The following is a 13,150-nucleotide window of genomic DNA, read 5'->3' on the forward strand; positions in this document are numbered from 1 at the left end:
GAAATAAAACTCGTGCAGTAAATCACAAAATCTCCTTTCAAAGAGCCAAACAAGTAATAGTGAAATGCACTCTTGGCTCATCAATTTCATTCACAATACCAAACCTAACAATGAGATTTTCTGAGCAGAAATTCGCACCTCATGCACCAGTCTATGTTACTCCTGCAGCTCGATCAAACACCTTTGTAAATGCCAAGGCTGGAGTGAGAAATCCAGTGAGTCATCTGTGTTATGTTTAGTGTGTCCCTCACTTGGTCCTCTCCAATTAACCAGGGTTCCATTATCCCCCCCCACCCAGACACAAAACCATCCCCATGGCCACATGATAATTACAAAATCCTCAGTTTTTATTCTGCTGCTAGCTTTATGCCACATTCACRTCCCTTGGAGAGCCAACACAAGAGCCTGTTTACGTCTATRAGGTAATTCCTTCGTAATTCCTTATTAATTCTCGGAGATTTCTACAAAGAAACAACAGAAATATGTTAAAGTTGTGTAAAGAGCCTGAAAATAAATGAGTCGTTTGTTGCAGCAGTATAATTTCACACTAAAATGAAGAAAGAAATCAACTACTGAGTACTTATGGCTATGTTTAAAAAAAATCCAGTGTTAAGGAATGATAGATTTTTTTTTTCTTTTTAACAAAAAGAAATACTGCTACAATAACAGCAGCACTGTTCTGGTTTAACATTTTACAAGGCTAATGCATGCAGTGAGAGGAACCATAGAGTAATATCTTTCCAAACTGATGATCTTTCTCTGGATCATCCAGAGTCTCTGTGTTTTCTGCTCATCAGCTCGACCCAAGAGCTTCCTCCATGGTCATGAACGAAAGGTGAACCATGTCTGTGATGGTTTTTGTATTTGCTTTTGCTTATCTGAAAAAAATTAAGGAATAAAAAAAAGATCATTATCCTGATTAAATTTGATCATTTCAGTAAAACAGGATATTTTTGGTATATTTTTCCCAAATATAAAAAGCTAATTTGAGCATTTATTTGAAGAAAATTATCAATAGTCAAACTTTCAGATCTCAAATAACACAAGATTGTCTTTCTTTTAAAACTACAGGATGCTAATATTTTACTAATGTTTATTGTTTTTCATTGTTTTTGGATTCCTGGGATCACTTAATTCAGGAGTCAACAACCTTTAGAATCCAAAGAGCCGTTTTTAATCTTAGAGGTGCAAAATCTTTTTTGAGGAAMAGATTACCGTACATCGGGTTTTAGAAGTATGAACTAAAAGCTATTTGTTTCGATTTTCAAACTAAAGAACAATTTTACTTTCATGGTAAGGATTAAGGTTGGAAAAATACATACTTGCAGATTGCCATAAAAAAATGAAAAAATAACAAAAATGTATTTTTCTTAATTATTCCTGGTAAGATTACCGTATTTTCCGCACTATAAGGCGCACCGGATTATAAGGCGCACCTTCAATGAATGGCCTATTTTAAAACTTATTTCATATATAAGGCGCATAGAATAGACACTATAGTAGAGGCTGGAGTTGCGTTATGCATCCACTAGATGGAGCTGCACTAACGGGAATGTCAACAAAACAGTCCGACTCGGGTCGGGGAGGAGAGCCTTCCGMGACTGGGCCRGGGCGTGGCCGGACAATGGTCACCCTTCTCCGTTCGCGCACAGCATGTTCATGGAGAACGCGGTGCTAAATGACCTGCAGACGGCCTGATTCTAGACGGTCGGTAGGTAGATAGGTCAGTCAAACTTTATTAATAGATTACAAACCAGCGTTCTGACAACTATCCCAGCATGCACCTCGCGTTTCTTCTTCTACGGGCGAAAATGAAGTCAGCGGCTGCTTACCATAGTTGCTAGACCTGTTGTGGCTCAATATTGGTCCATATATAAGGTGCACCGGATTATAAGGCGTTGGATTTTGAGGAAATTGAAGRTTTTGAGGTGCGCCTTATAGTGTGGAAAATATGGTAGTTTCACTGTTGTGTAAATHGCATAAAAAATTWTATAAAATGCTGCTATAAACTAGCATTTTGTATCCATTATTTTAATTCAATAACATWGCTATGATCTTTTTTTTCAGCTGTTTAGCTATCAAGAGTTAATGTGGAGGTTTTAAAGAGCCACTGGGGGCTCTGAAGCTGGATACTTGAACAATTTTAATTCAGTCAATGGTCGAGCTCTCCACAACAGTCACAGCTGCTTAAGTAGCTCACCGCTATCAAAGAGACCTGTTGACCCCAAAATAACCATTTTCTCTGCAGTTCTCTAACAATCAACTTTGGTAGTTTGTTTTTTAATTTTCATTTCATCCTGCTTACTGTGCAGGCCAGTTAAATAAATGTCCTCATTCAGCCTAATGGCAGTCAGCTAAATACACATATGCATCCACAAGGATGGATTTCTTTTCAAGGATGTGAGACAATGTTCACCAGAGATTAAGCTATTGCATTAAAAATRCATTCMTTTTCAGACCTTTTACACATCTTTAAAGCAGTGTCTGCTAATGTGGCATGCACAATTCATTCTTAACGTAGTGTCAAACATGTAAAATGTTTCTAAATGATACACCTTCACAGAGATTTTCTGCAAGCTGTTCTCCATGATTGAGCTCAGTCGGCTTGATGCATTTTCCCACATTAGCTTTAGTATATCTCAAGAAAAGATGAAGCTTTGCTTCATCTTTGCTGTACTTGTACCTTGATATCATTATTGAACGATTCTGTATGATGAATTTTAAATAACACAACCGGAGGAAGTGTAGGTTAATGGTATTGCTTTTCGTGCAATCTCTGGCTCTGAGATAAGTGTGAAGACACATTATTACTCGTCTACATTACCTAATACTGTCTGTGACATTTCCAAGACAATCAACAAGACTGTGTGAGTGCTGCGTTAACAACATGCCCAATATCCCCCTGTTTTACACAGGGGACTGGGCTCTAAAAGCTGTTATTGTTTCGTACTCACATTGTGCTTGGTGAGACTGGAAATGTTGCTTGCTATTGCCTGAAGCCASTCCAAGCAGTCTTCAGCGGTGGGAAACTGTACAACTCCGCTGCAAACTCCRTCCACAGCTATGACTTGGAAAGCATTTTTCCTGAAAGCGTCAAAGGAATAAAACATTACAGCAGGAGTTTTCTTTCAGTAYATGTTGACATAACACTCGTGCATTTTAAAGTGTTTCTGGTGACTATCAGAATCTATTTTACAAGTTGAAAGAAAACAATTATTATTCATCGTCTTCATTTAGTACTCTTATTCCCAACCCTTGAATTGTTTTTTTYCCCCYTTTTKRAAMAATAAAAAATATTTTTTGTTTTGTTTAGTTTTTTTCTGGGAGCAACACAAATATTTGTGGAATAAATAACACTGATAATAACATGGTTTACATGGTTCTTAAAGTTCTTTATAGTTGAAATCTGAAAAAAAGTGATGTTAGTATGTATTCCGCTCACTTTACTCTGATACCCCTAAATCCAGCGCTACCAAAATGCCTTGAGAAGTCACCTAATTGGTGAATAGTCCACCTTTGTGTACAGTGTTCTGTAAAGGCCTGAAATGTTTGTCAGTTTACATCAGTGAACAATCACCATCACGAAGACTAAGAAACACATCTAAACAGCAGTAGAGAACAATGGTAACTCTGCAGGAGCAGCAGAGATGGTAGACTAATGGGTTGGAGGATCTGTTAACAGTTAGCACTCCACAAATCTGGTATGTATGGAAGGGTGGCAAAAAGAAAGAAACTATTGAAAGAAAGTCACAATATGGCTCTTTAGCAGTTTGCCCCAAGCCATGAGTGGAACACAGTAAACATAATAAGAAGGGACTCTGATCAAATGAGACTAAAATTAGGATCAAAGCCAGATTCCGATCAAAGCATGTTCAAGCGCTCCAGCGGCCCAGACAAAATCCAGACATTTGTCAAACTGAGAATCAGTGGCAAGACTTTGAAATGACGGTTTCTGGACACTTTCCATTCAATCTGACTGAACTTTAACTATTTTTAAAGATGAATGGGCAAACATTTTAGCCTCAAGATGTGTAAAGCTGGTTGAGATATATTCTAAAGAACCTGCTGAGGGAGTGAATACAAGTAGATCCCACACTCTGATTTTTACAGAACAGTTTCTCCCACTTTATTAAAATGAATGACATTGTGTTGATTTATTACATAAAATCCCCCTTCCCCCCAAAATGCATAAAAGTCCATTATTGTAAAATGACAAAATGTGAACAGTTTACAGATATAATGACTTTTGCAAAGCAGGATATCAACACAGAAAACACAAAAGTAATGGACAAAGACACGTTAGATTCATGTCGATGTTCATAATTACACATAAGCCTAATTACTTCAGTCTATAATACAACACAATAAAAATGTATAATGCTGTTTGAAAACTTATTCTTCATTGTACAAGACCTTCAGTAACAGGTAGAAAAGTTTGCATTCTTAAAATATAACTCCTCACATGAGACCATTAGTCTGTATTTACTTCTTGACACTGAGGGCTGGAAAGTTTTGCCTACCAAGGCAGAAAACTGCCTTACAGCAGATCTAAAGCAACTTGATAACTAAAACCCATAAATTAACATTCTAATTTTTAGTTTAGAGACAGCAAAGGAACAATAACTTCAGTCTGAACCAACTGTGAGGTTTTAAATGAGATTTATATTACTAAATGTTTTATTTGCTCCATCTTTAAAAAAAAAACACTAAAGTCTTAATATCTTTAAAAAAAACAACACAATAAAAAAGAGAACACATTTAAAGTCCTGTGATGCATGTTTATCATCACTCAGCCACAACRAAAAACTGAAAGCCTTTCCTGTAATATGGCCCATAAATCCTAAAAAAAACTTGAGCAATATCCTCAGCCAGCTGTCAGTTAATGGGCKAAAACCGGCCAAACCACAAGTGAGATCCATTAACGTCTAATCCGCAAGATTACTGCATCTATCACTTACAGGGTAATAAAAATGGAAATACATTTATTGACAGCTTAATGGCTTAATACGTCAAGCATGGAAAATTCATCMGATCAATTCTGATGCATATGCAAAGAACCCCTGTGCAAATAAAACTTTGGGAAGAGTTTTTAATGTTTTGATCCTATTTGACATTTAACAAAGAAACARAGTTATAAAATATTATTAAATAATATCAGCAATTTTTACTTGCGTCATTCCGATTTAACGACAATCAAAATAATGCAAATTAGGTTTAGAAGGCAGGTCGGTGTATTCCTTARTGGTTTTGATATTTGAAAACAAGCCCAAAATGTTCACAATTTTATTGCTACAACAGTTTGATAGGTGTTTTGGGAAATTTTATGTGATATAACGATATAAAGTAGTAAAAATTGTGGAAGGAAAGAGGAAAGAAATAAGCCCACAATTTTCAGAATTTTACAAAGTAGAACATCTGAAAAGTGTGGATTMAGTCCCAATGAGCCTTCTTGGTAGGACCACCTTTTAAAGCAGCTATGGATTTTGCAGAATGTCTCTACCAGCTTTGCAGATCTAGATACTAAATATTTACCACATACTTTCTGGCAAAATAGCTCAAGTCAKTTTGGAGTTTTGTATCTTGCCACAGATTCTCAGTTGGATTTTGTCTGGACCATTCAAACATGTGGATATTCTTTGATAAAAGCTACATTCGGGCTGCTGCTCACAGTTGTTTCAGTCAGTATTCTATTGATTAATCGATTAATCAGTTTAAAAATCTGCGAAGTTTTCATTTAACCACTTAAGCTTATACAAAGTTTAAAAAGAAAAAGAAGCATTTCTAAAATGCAATAACATATAATTGTTTTAGTGTACGCTTTATCATTTGTAGAAAAGGATGCCTCTGCAGCTAAAAAAAATACTGCATACTGCATAACAACAACATGTGAAAAGCTCAGCCCTTTCTGCTTGACTTGTGTAGAGCTGATCTGTTAACTATTTTTTCAAATGACTAATTAAAATTGGATAGCAAAAGGCGATAATGGGAGGATTGGTGAGGTTAAAATGATGCTACTTGAGGAGTTCTGGGTAGAGCATATTTTAAAAGTAGGTTATTCATCTGAAAAAATTTACATATTCTTTGTAAAGTTTTGGCTTAATTGCTGCTCTGAGTGTGTTGTTCCTTCAACAAATTGCCTGTTTTAGAGCCTGTATACTCTAGTTAACAAATATTCAATTACCAAAGTAGTTGGTRATTATTCCTCTAATCCATTAATTATGATTAATCCGATTAATTATTGCAGTTCTAAACCTTTTCATTGTAACTTTCTCTGAAGGTCCTTCAGGAATTCTTCAGTCTAAACTCTTTTGCAGCCTGTTTTGCAGCCTTTTTTGCGTCTCTGTTTCCTGTTTACCTTACTTCAGAAAGCAAATGATTTTCAAATTTTGAAATTGTAAAAAACAGTCTTCACTATTTCTTCTAATTTTTGCACTTGTGTGGATTTAAATAAAATGTATTTAAATTGGTGATTTTGGTGTGGTTAAATAAGGAAAAGGTAAAGTTGAAAAACACTAAAGTGGTAAAAATAGTTTTGCAAGTCACTGTACATAATTTGTTAAAACAATAAGCTTTTTAACATATGATCTTACTGCTTACTGCTTTATTTAGTCTGTTTTGTGTGTTAGTTCAGTTGAAAGCAAAGTAAGTACGTAAAAAGGATGTTGTACTAGATTTATGAACTACTTACCACACGAAAAGTTCATTTTTATCAAAGAGAGCAAGGTATGACCAAAGGAGCCACGTTGAAAAATCATAAAAAACGGTCTATTTATAGATGGACCTCAGCAGAGTGCTCCGTTTTAAAATCCCCAAGAAAGAGATCTCAGCACAACTATTATATTGAGCCTTGAAGAATAAAAAAAATAAAAAAAACAGCTTCAAGATTCTGCCTCACAGCTCACCTGCTAACGTCAGAGCCGGGGATGTACTGCGACAAGCGTGAGTGTAACAGAGGAATAAGGCGCAGGTCCACCCATCTCTTCTCCCACCGAAGCCCCGGTGAAGTGGGCCAGGACGAGCAGGACAACGTGTCCTGTAACAGCGTGAAGGATAAGTTAGAAGAGGATTTTATTTTGTGTGTGTGAGGTCTTACACATATCAAGAGATGCCACTGCTGCAGCTACTGGTGTTGCAGATGTACAAACAGGCTGCAGATTAGAGCTGATTCACCCCTTTTCAAGCGGTAAAGATAGAGCGTCRTGGTTATCAGTGCGCAGTGACAGTCGCATGGAAACAACTTGCTGGTAGTGAGACGCTTGTTGCACRGCTACAGGAYAGTTATGGAATCGYTCAGTCACACATTCTGAAGAGAACAGTACCGTGTTGTTGGGGTGGTAGTTTAAGTGCAGGCCGCTGTCACACAAAGGAGATGATGTCCCACTACTCTGGTCGCTGGGAATGCCTAGAAAATGAAGCAAGTACATAACGGCTAAAAAAGAATGTATATGTTATTTTCTCCATCTGTCTCATCAACAAGCGCTCGTTACTTTGTTCTGCTCCATTGCTRACTCCTGCTTTGTGCCAATTTGTATTCAGCTGACTGACTGACGGCCAGTCAACCTGGCCTACATACGCATATAAAAGGATTTCACAAAAGCTTTCATGTCTGATGATGAGCTGAAGTTCTCCCATGAGACACAATCAATTACACCACAATGAGCAATGAGTCAATTCTTTCAGCTTGGTCTTTAGCGCCTTTTGTGGAGCTCGACACGAGTCTCCTTTCCTGTTTTTCTCTCCTTACCAAAGTTGCATCTTTCTTGATCTCAACACAACCAAGTGATCAATTTATTATGTTTAAAAAAACATTGTTYAATTTCATATGCTGTATAAAAAGACACAATCTTGTTGTTTTTTTTCTCGCTGTCTGATATTAAATCAAACYTTTTCTGTTTTAGGTCAATAAGGGATTACAATGTTTCTTTTTGTTCCATTTGCTAAATGCCAGAATTATCTGTCATTACTTTCTTGCTACCTAAAGCACTATGAAGTGCTTTAAGCAGTGAGTGTGACTAGAAATGTCCTATATAAATTCAGTTAATTTACAAAGCTGATCCAGTAATATTGGTTCTGTCAAAAGGAGCCAAATATGTAGARGATTGTGCTAGGATACCCCAAATMTTTGAGCAAAACCTGAAATTAAAAGACATTTAAGCCATAWATACAATATATATAAGCATCTGACTCTTAAGAAAGTCCAAAAATATATCTAAAACCCGCATTATTCTGACATTTAGCAAATCCAAGTAATCCTAACCAGTTTAAAACATTAAACYTTTAGATTGATTTAGTGTCACGCAGAGAGAAAAAGTGAAAGTGTTGTCCATTCACTGTATATAAACGTCACTTTTATTTTTCTCAAAGAGGCTTGAGTTTATTGTTTCCAGGACAACCACTTCTAGACAGAAAATAAGACCAGCTAAAAATAATCCTGGTTAATTACTTTCCAGTGCTTCAGCGTTTGGTGGAGGGTTCTTACATGTGCAGTCCTCACACAGCGGCAGTTTCAAAAAGGCTGGAGTCTTCTTCAGGAACGACACCGTCAGGGTTACCTCTTCACCTGCGTTTCTCAAAACCTGCACCTACAAGTTACACAGAGTGAAGTTTTTTCTTCACTGGGGGAGAGGGAGRGGGTTGCTGAGGATGAGACATAGCATGGCAGTGTCTAGCTAAGAATGGAAATCCAAGATAAGGGATTTAAAGAAGCTGCATAKGATTTCTTACAGTTGCTTATGAGAAGGGATGAAAGAGGGAAAAAAAGTGGCTTTGCATGTCAAAAAGATGCAAATCATCAAAATAAGACAAGATAAGCTGTTGAAAGAGTTGTTTCTGTGTAAGAAACTATGAAATATGAGCTGACAGCTTACCACTTCCTCGTGGCGATAGCTTCTGACATTTATTCCATTTATCTGGAAAACAACAGTAACATCAGTCCTCTGAATAACATTTCACCACCAAAAGCACTAAAGCTTTCTACAATATGATTAATGAGAGAAGCATATTATAATGCCTTTCGAAAGTATTCAAACTTTTACACAATCTGTGACAATATAGCTGCAAGTTTGGTTGGAATCTAATAAAATGTGTTTCACCATGACTGTAAGTAATGCACAAAGTTGCAAAATTGCAAAATGAATGGCAAATGATGCATGGTTTTCAATTGTTTATGAATAAAGCTCTGAATGAGTTATGTATTCACTCCTTTAGACTACCTCACCATCAAATATGAGGTCAGTTAGATGTGGGTATGTCATTTCACTGAATCGTTTTAATATGGTTTGATCTGAGCCATAATGTTGCAGCTATAGCTTTAAATTTAGTTGTCATATTCAAAAAGGTAAAATTTCAAACCAGTCTCTGGTCTTTTGCAGCCTCTAACATGTTCTTAGTTTTATCCAAAATCCCATCAACTCTGACCACCTAAGGTGTCAATGTAATAAAAAAAATAATAAAAAAAACACATCACCTCACTACAGTATGTTACTGCCACTACCCTGTTTATCAACCTAGCAAATCTAAGGAAAGAAATKATTGCCCATTCTTCCCTACAACATTAATGGTGGAGACTTGTCTAGTGTGTTCGCCAACAAATGCGATTATATATAATCTCAAAAGTGGGATTATATTAYACCTAGATGGACTATGATTACTAATTATGTCTCTGAAGGCAGTTGGTTKCTTTAGATTTTACTTAGAGGTCTTAAAATAAAGGGAGTTGATGCCACACTTTTTTGATTTTTATTTGTAAAAAAWATATATATATATCCTTTTCTTCTACTTTATGTGTATGCAGTACTTGGTTGSTCTGTCACATAAAATTTGATAMGATTTTAGTTGTAAGGAGGCAAAAAAGAAAATAAAACAGCACTATAATTGTTCTSCACTGAAAGGTGTAAATATGAGCGTCATAATTACATGTCTCCCACAGTTACCAAGTGGGACACCATGTGCTATTTCTTTTTAATTAATTCCTTTGGCTGAAATATATGTGATAAATGAGACTTTTGCCCGTGTGGATGAGTAATTATTTCACATAGTTTCCGGGACATGTGGCACATGAATTATTAAATATACCGGGTGTGTTATTTTGCACAATGAGAGGAGAAAACATTAATGTGACATTTTTACCTGAAGGATGCCGTCTCCGATGAAAAGCAGCCCAGAGAGTTCAGCTGGAAACAAACAGAGCAACAACAAACACTTTATAGCAAGCACAAATTAGARGGGCTGAAAYATCGGGAGATGAGAAACATCAACAAAATGGATGTCGTACCTTTTTGTTCTTTTGATATTTTTGATATCACAACAGGGATTTTGTGCTCTGCTCCACCCTGTGGAGGCAATACAAAATGAGCCRGAACATAAAGGCAATAGAGTGTCTGACGCTGGTGTTGTTGCAGTTCGACAAGGAAATGATCAATAACACTTGTCCACACTCGACTTGAATGAGTCAGGTTGGGCAGCCTAATCAGCTGAGATCTAAATTACCTTGATGCTGAGACCAAACCCTCCAATCGTCTGCCGTCTGATTGTTACAGTCCTCTCCTGCAGTTAGAGGGGAAAAGATKAGATTAGGCTGCTGTCAGACCTGTCAGGGATCGCTCTTAAATTCAAATGCAGTAATAATGAAAGGGCATRAATCAAGATGAAAAAATGAATTTAAAAAGCACTCCATTTACTTTTAACGTGTACTGAAACTGCCAGAGTGGAGTCATATCGTGACTGTTTTTTTCTCCTAGRTCCACATGGATGAYTATGCCATCAATCTAATTAAAACAAACTAATTAGCAAAGCTTTCTTTGACATGGGGAGATCATGATCTGATGTTCAATAACAGACAGCAGTAGAACACATCATCAYGGTTAGCTGGATGAATGAGAATGAGGCTGTTATTTTTGTCATGGCCTTAACCAAGATCAAAACTAATCTTTACAAATGATTTACAGATGATTTGCCCACGAGTCTGTTTTCCTTTCAGCAGTCTTCATTAAAAATGAGAATATCCTTATTTATAACAAAAATACTTTAAAATATGGCCTACAGCATATTTAGTTTAAAATTCTGATATTAAAGTCATTAGGATTCAAAATGTTTTTTTTTGTTTCGCGTTCCACTTATGATGGTGAACTCCTAATTAAGAGAGTTTATTAAGAATTAGACACTGGGAGCAATTCAGCTGCCTGTTTTACTCTTCTCATTGTTTTCAGTGATTTAGCTGTGRACTACGTTATCATTCAAGRAAATCAGACAAAAGCAACAAGAATATAAACGGTAACAAGAATGTMAATCTCTAATAMTTAGATATTATTATTAGCATAGTGGCAAAATGTTCTGGTCATATGTTTGCAAACACACATTAATGTCATACTGATTGTAGGATTTATTTATTTTTTATTTAACTAGTTAAGCAATCTAGTCATGATTCATTGGTGGCATAAAAATTTAACATAAAACTGTAATGATATTTAAAAAGCAAAAACTGTGTGCACAGGTTTGAAACTATTTTGCTTGTTTTTTGTTTTTCTTTCTTAACACAGGGTAACGATTATAAACACAGTTTTATACAACCATTGGCTTCTCTGATGGACACACAGGGGAAACTGCAAATAACGTTATGAGCTAATCACATGTTAGAGGGCTCAAAACATTTAGGCACCTATGTGTGGTGAAGATGGCTTGCTGCAGCTCAGAATGGGGAGCGGCGGGGATTTAAGTGTATTTTAATGTGTCATGGTTGTTGAGGCCAGATGGGCTGGTCTGAGCGTTTCTGAAACTACTGATCCACTGAGATTTTCCACCATCTCTTGGGTTCACAGAGAATAGTCTATGAAAGAGAAAATATCCAGTGAGCGGCAGTTGATGCCTTATTAATGTCAGAGGTCAGAGCAGAGTGGGCAGATTGGTTCGACGTGAGAGTAAGGCAACCGTAGCTCAAATAACTCGTCAGAACAAAGGTATGAGGAATGCTGTCTTTGGACACACAGGCGAATAAATGTTGGACCAAATGGGCCACAAGAGCAGAAGATGACAAAATGTGCTATCCCTGTCATCAATAATTCAAGTAGGTGGTGGAGCTGTAAAGGTGTGAGATATTTTTCTTAACACAAGTTGGACCTCTTAATAACAACTGAGCTCTGTTGTATGCCACAATTTGAGCATTGTTGTTGGTTATGAATATTCTTTGTGATCACAGCATTACAGTTTTCTCATTGATACTTCTAGYGAGATTATCAACAATCCCCAAACATGTCAAACAGTTTTTTTAAAACGTGGCACTTGATTTACTGTTCTCCAATGGCCTCCACAGTCACCTGCTCTCAGTCCAACAGAGCACTTCTGGGAAGCGGTGGAACGAGACATTTACATCATGGATGTGCAGCCAACAAATCTGTAGCTACTGAGGGGTGTTATCAAGTTAATATTGATCAAAGTCTCTTAGGAATTGAATTGTTGAATCTGTGTCATCAAGAATTAAGTACTTTCTGAAGGCAAAATGGGGATCAAGGCGTACCTAATTAAGTGACCAGTTAGTGTAGTCTTACATACCGATAAATCCCCACTAATAGAATAGACTAATAGAAAGATGTTAGCTTCTGGCAGAATCCTTGCTGGATATTTAACCCCTCTTCTTGGCAGAAATTGTAGAGTTCATTCCACAAAAAACTCTATTCATTTCAAAACCAACTTTATTTGCAACCATTGAACTATCAGAACAAATTTCAGCCAACTAGCTTTTTAAGGTAAGATATATTTGTTCATAGTCCTCCAGATCAATCATTCCACCCACATTGTGCAATACAGGAAMAACTGGCACCAAAACAGATAATAAGAATTATGCTGTCAACATCCCGATTCACAGTTGGACCAGTGTCTTGTTTTGTTTTTTAAGGATTTTAAGGCTCACCTTGACACTTMCAAACATTTTTGTTTTCATTGTGGACAGCAAATAAAATGTTTGTGCAGTTTAGCTAAAAAATCTTTCTCCAGAGGGTTTTTGCTTCATCCATCGTGATATCTGCTGATCTCAGCAGATATCACGATGGAATAAGTGTTTGTATCGAAGCAAAATTTGCATTCTTGGTAGCTGTCCTCTCAGAAACAGTTACATCTGAACCTGCTTTGACATAGGCATTGAAATATTGAAATAGGT

General features: G+C 36.6%; 1 protein-coding gene across 2 annotated transcripts in view; it reads right to left on the reverse strand.

Moving 5' to 3' along the window:
• The window catches only part of sntg1 (syntrophin, gamma 1), a 61,824-nt gene that overhangs the window by 23,949 nt on the left and 24,725 nt on the right, over positions 1-13,150 (reverse strand). Inside the window, exons 5-12 of one of the 2 annotated variants that reach the window (XM_008434259.2) lie at positions 10,489-10,545; positions 10,274-10,331; positions 10,129-10,172; positions 8,868-8,909; positions 8,444-8,582; positions 7,320-7,402; positions 6,903-7,033; positions 2,955-3,084 (exon numbers count right to left, since the gene is read on the reverse strand). In XM_008434259.2, the coding sequence (XP_008432481.1) occupies positions 2,955-3,084; positions 6,903-7,033; positions 7,320-7,402; positions 8,444-8,582; positions 8,868-8,909; positions 10,129-10,172; positions 10,274-10,331; positions 10,489-10,545 (684 nt within the window). The remainder of the gene's footprint in view (positions 1-2,954; positions 3,085-6,902; positions 7,034-7,319; positions 7,403-8,443; positions 8,583-8,867; positions 8,910-10,128; positions 10,173-10,273; positions 10,332-10,488; positions 10,546-13,150) is intronic. The other variant, XM_008434261.2, reaches the window with a different exon arrangement.

This window comes from Poecilia reticulata, linkage group LG17 (assembly GCF_000633615.1).
Source record: "Poecilia reticulata strain Guanapo linkage group LG17, Guppy_female_1.0+MT, whole genome shotgun sequence".
NCBI lineage: Eukaryota > Metazoa > Chordata > Actinopteri > Cyprinodontiformes > Poeciliidae > Poecilia > Poecilia reticulata.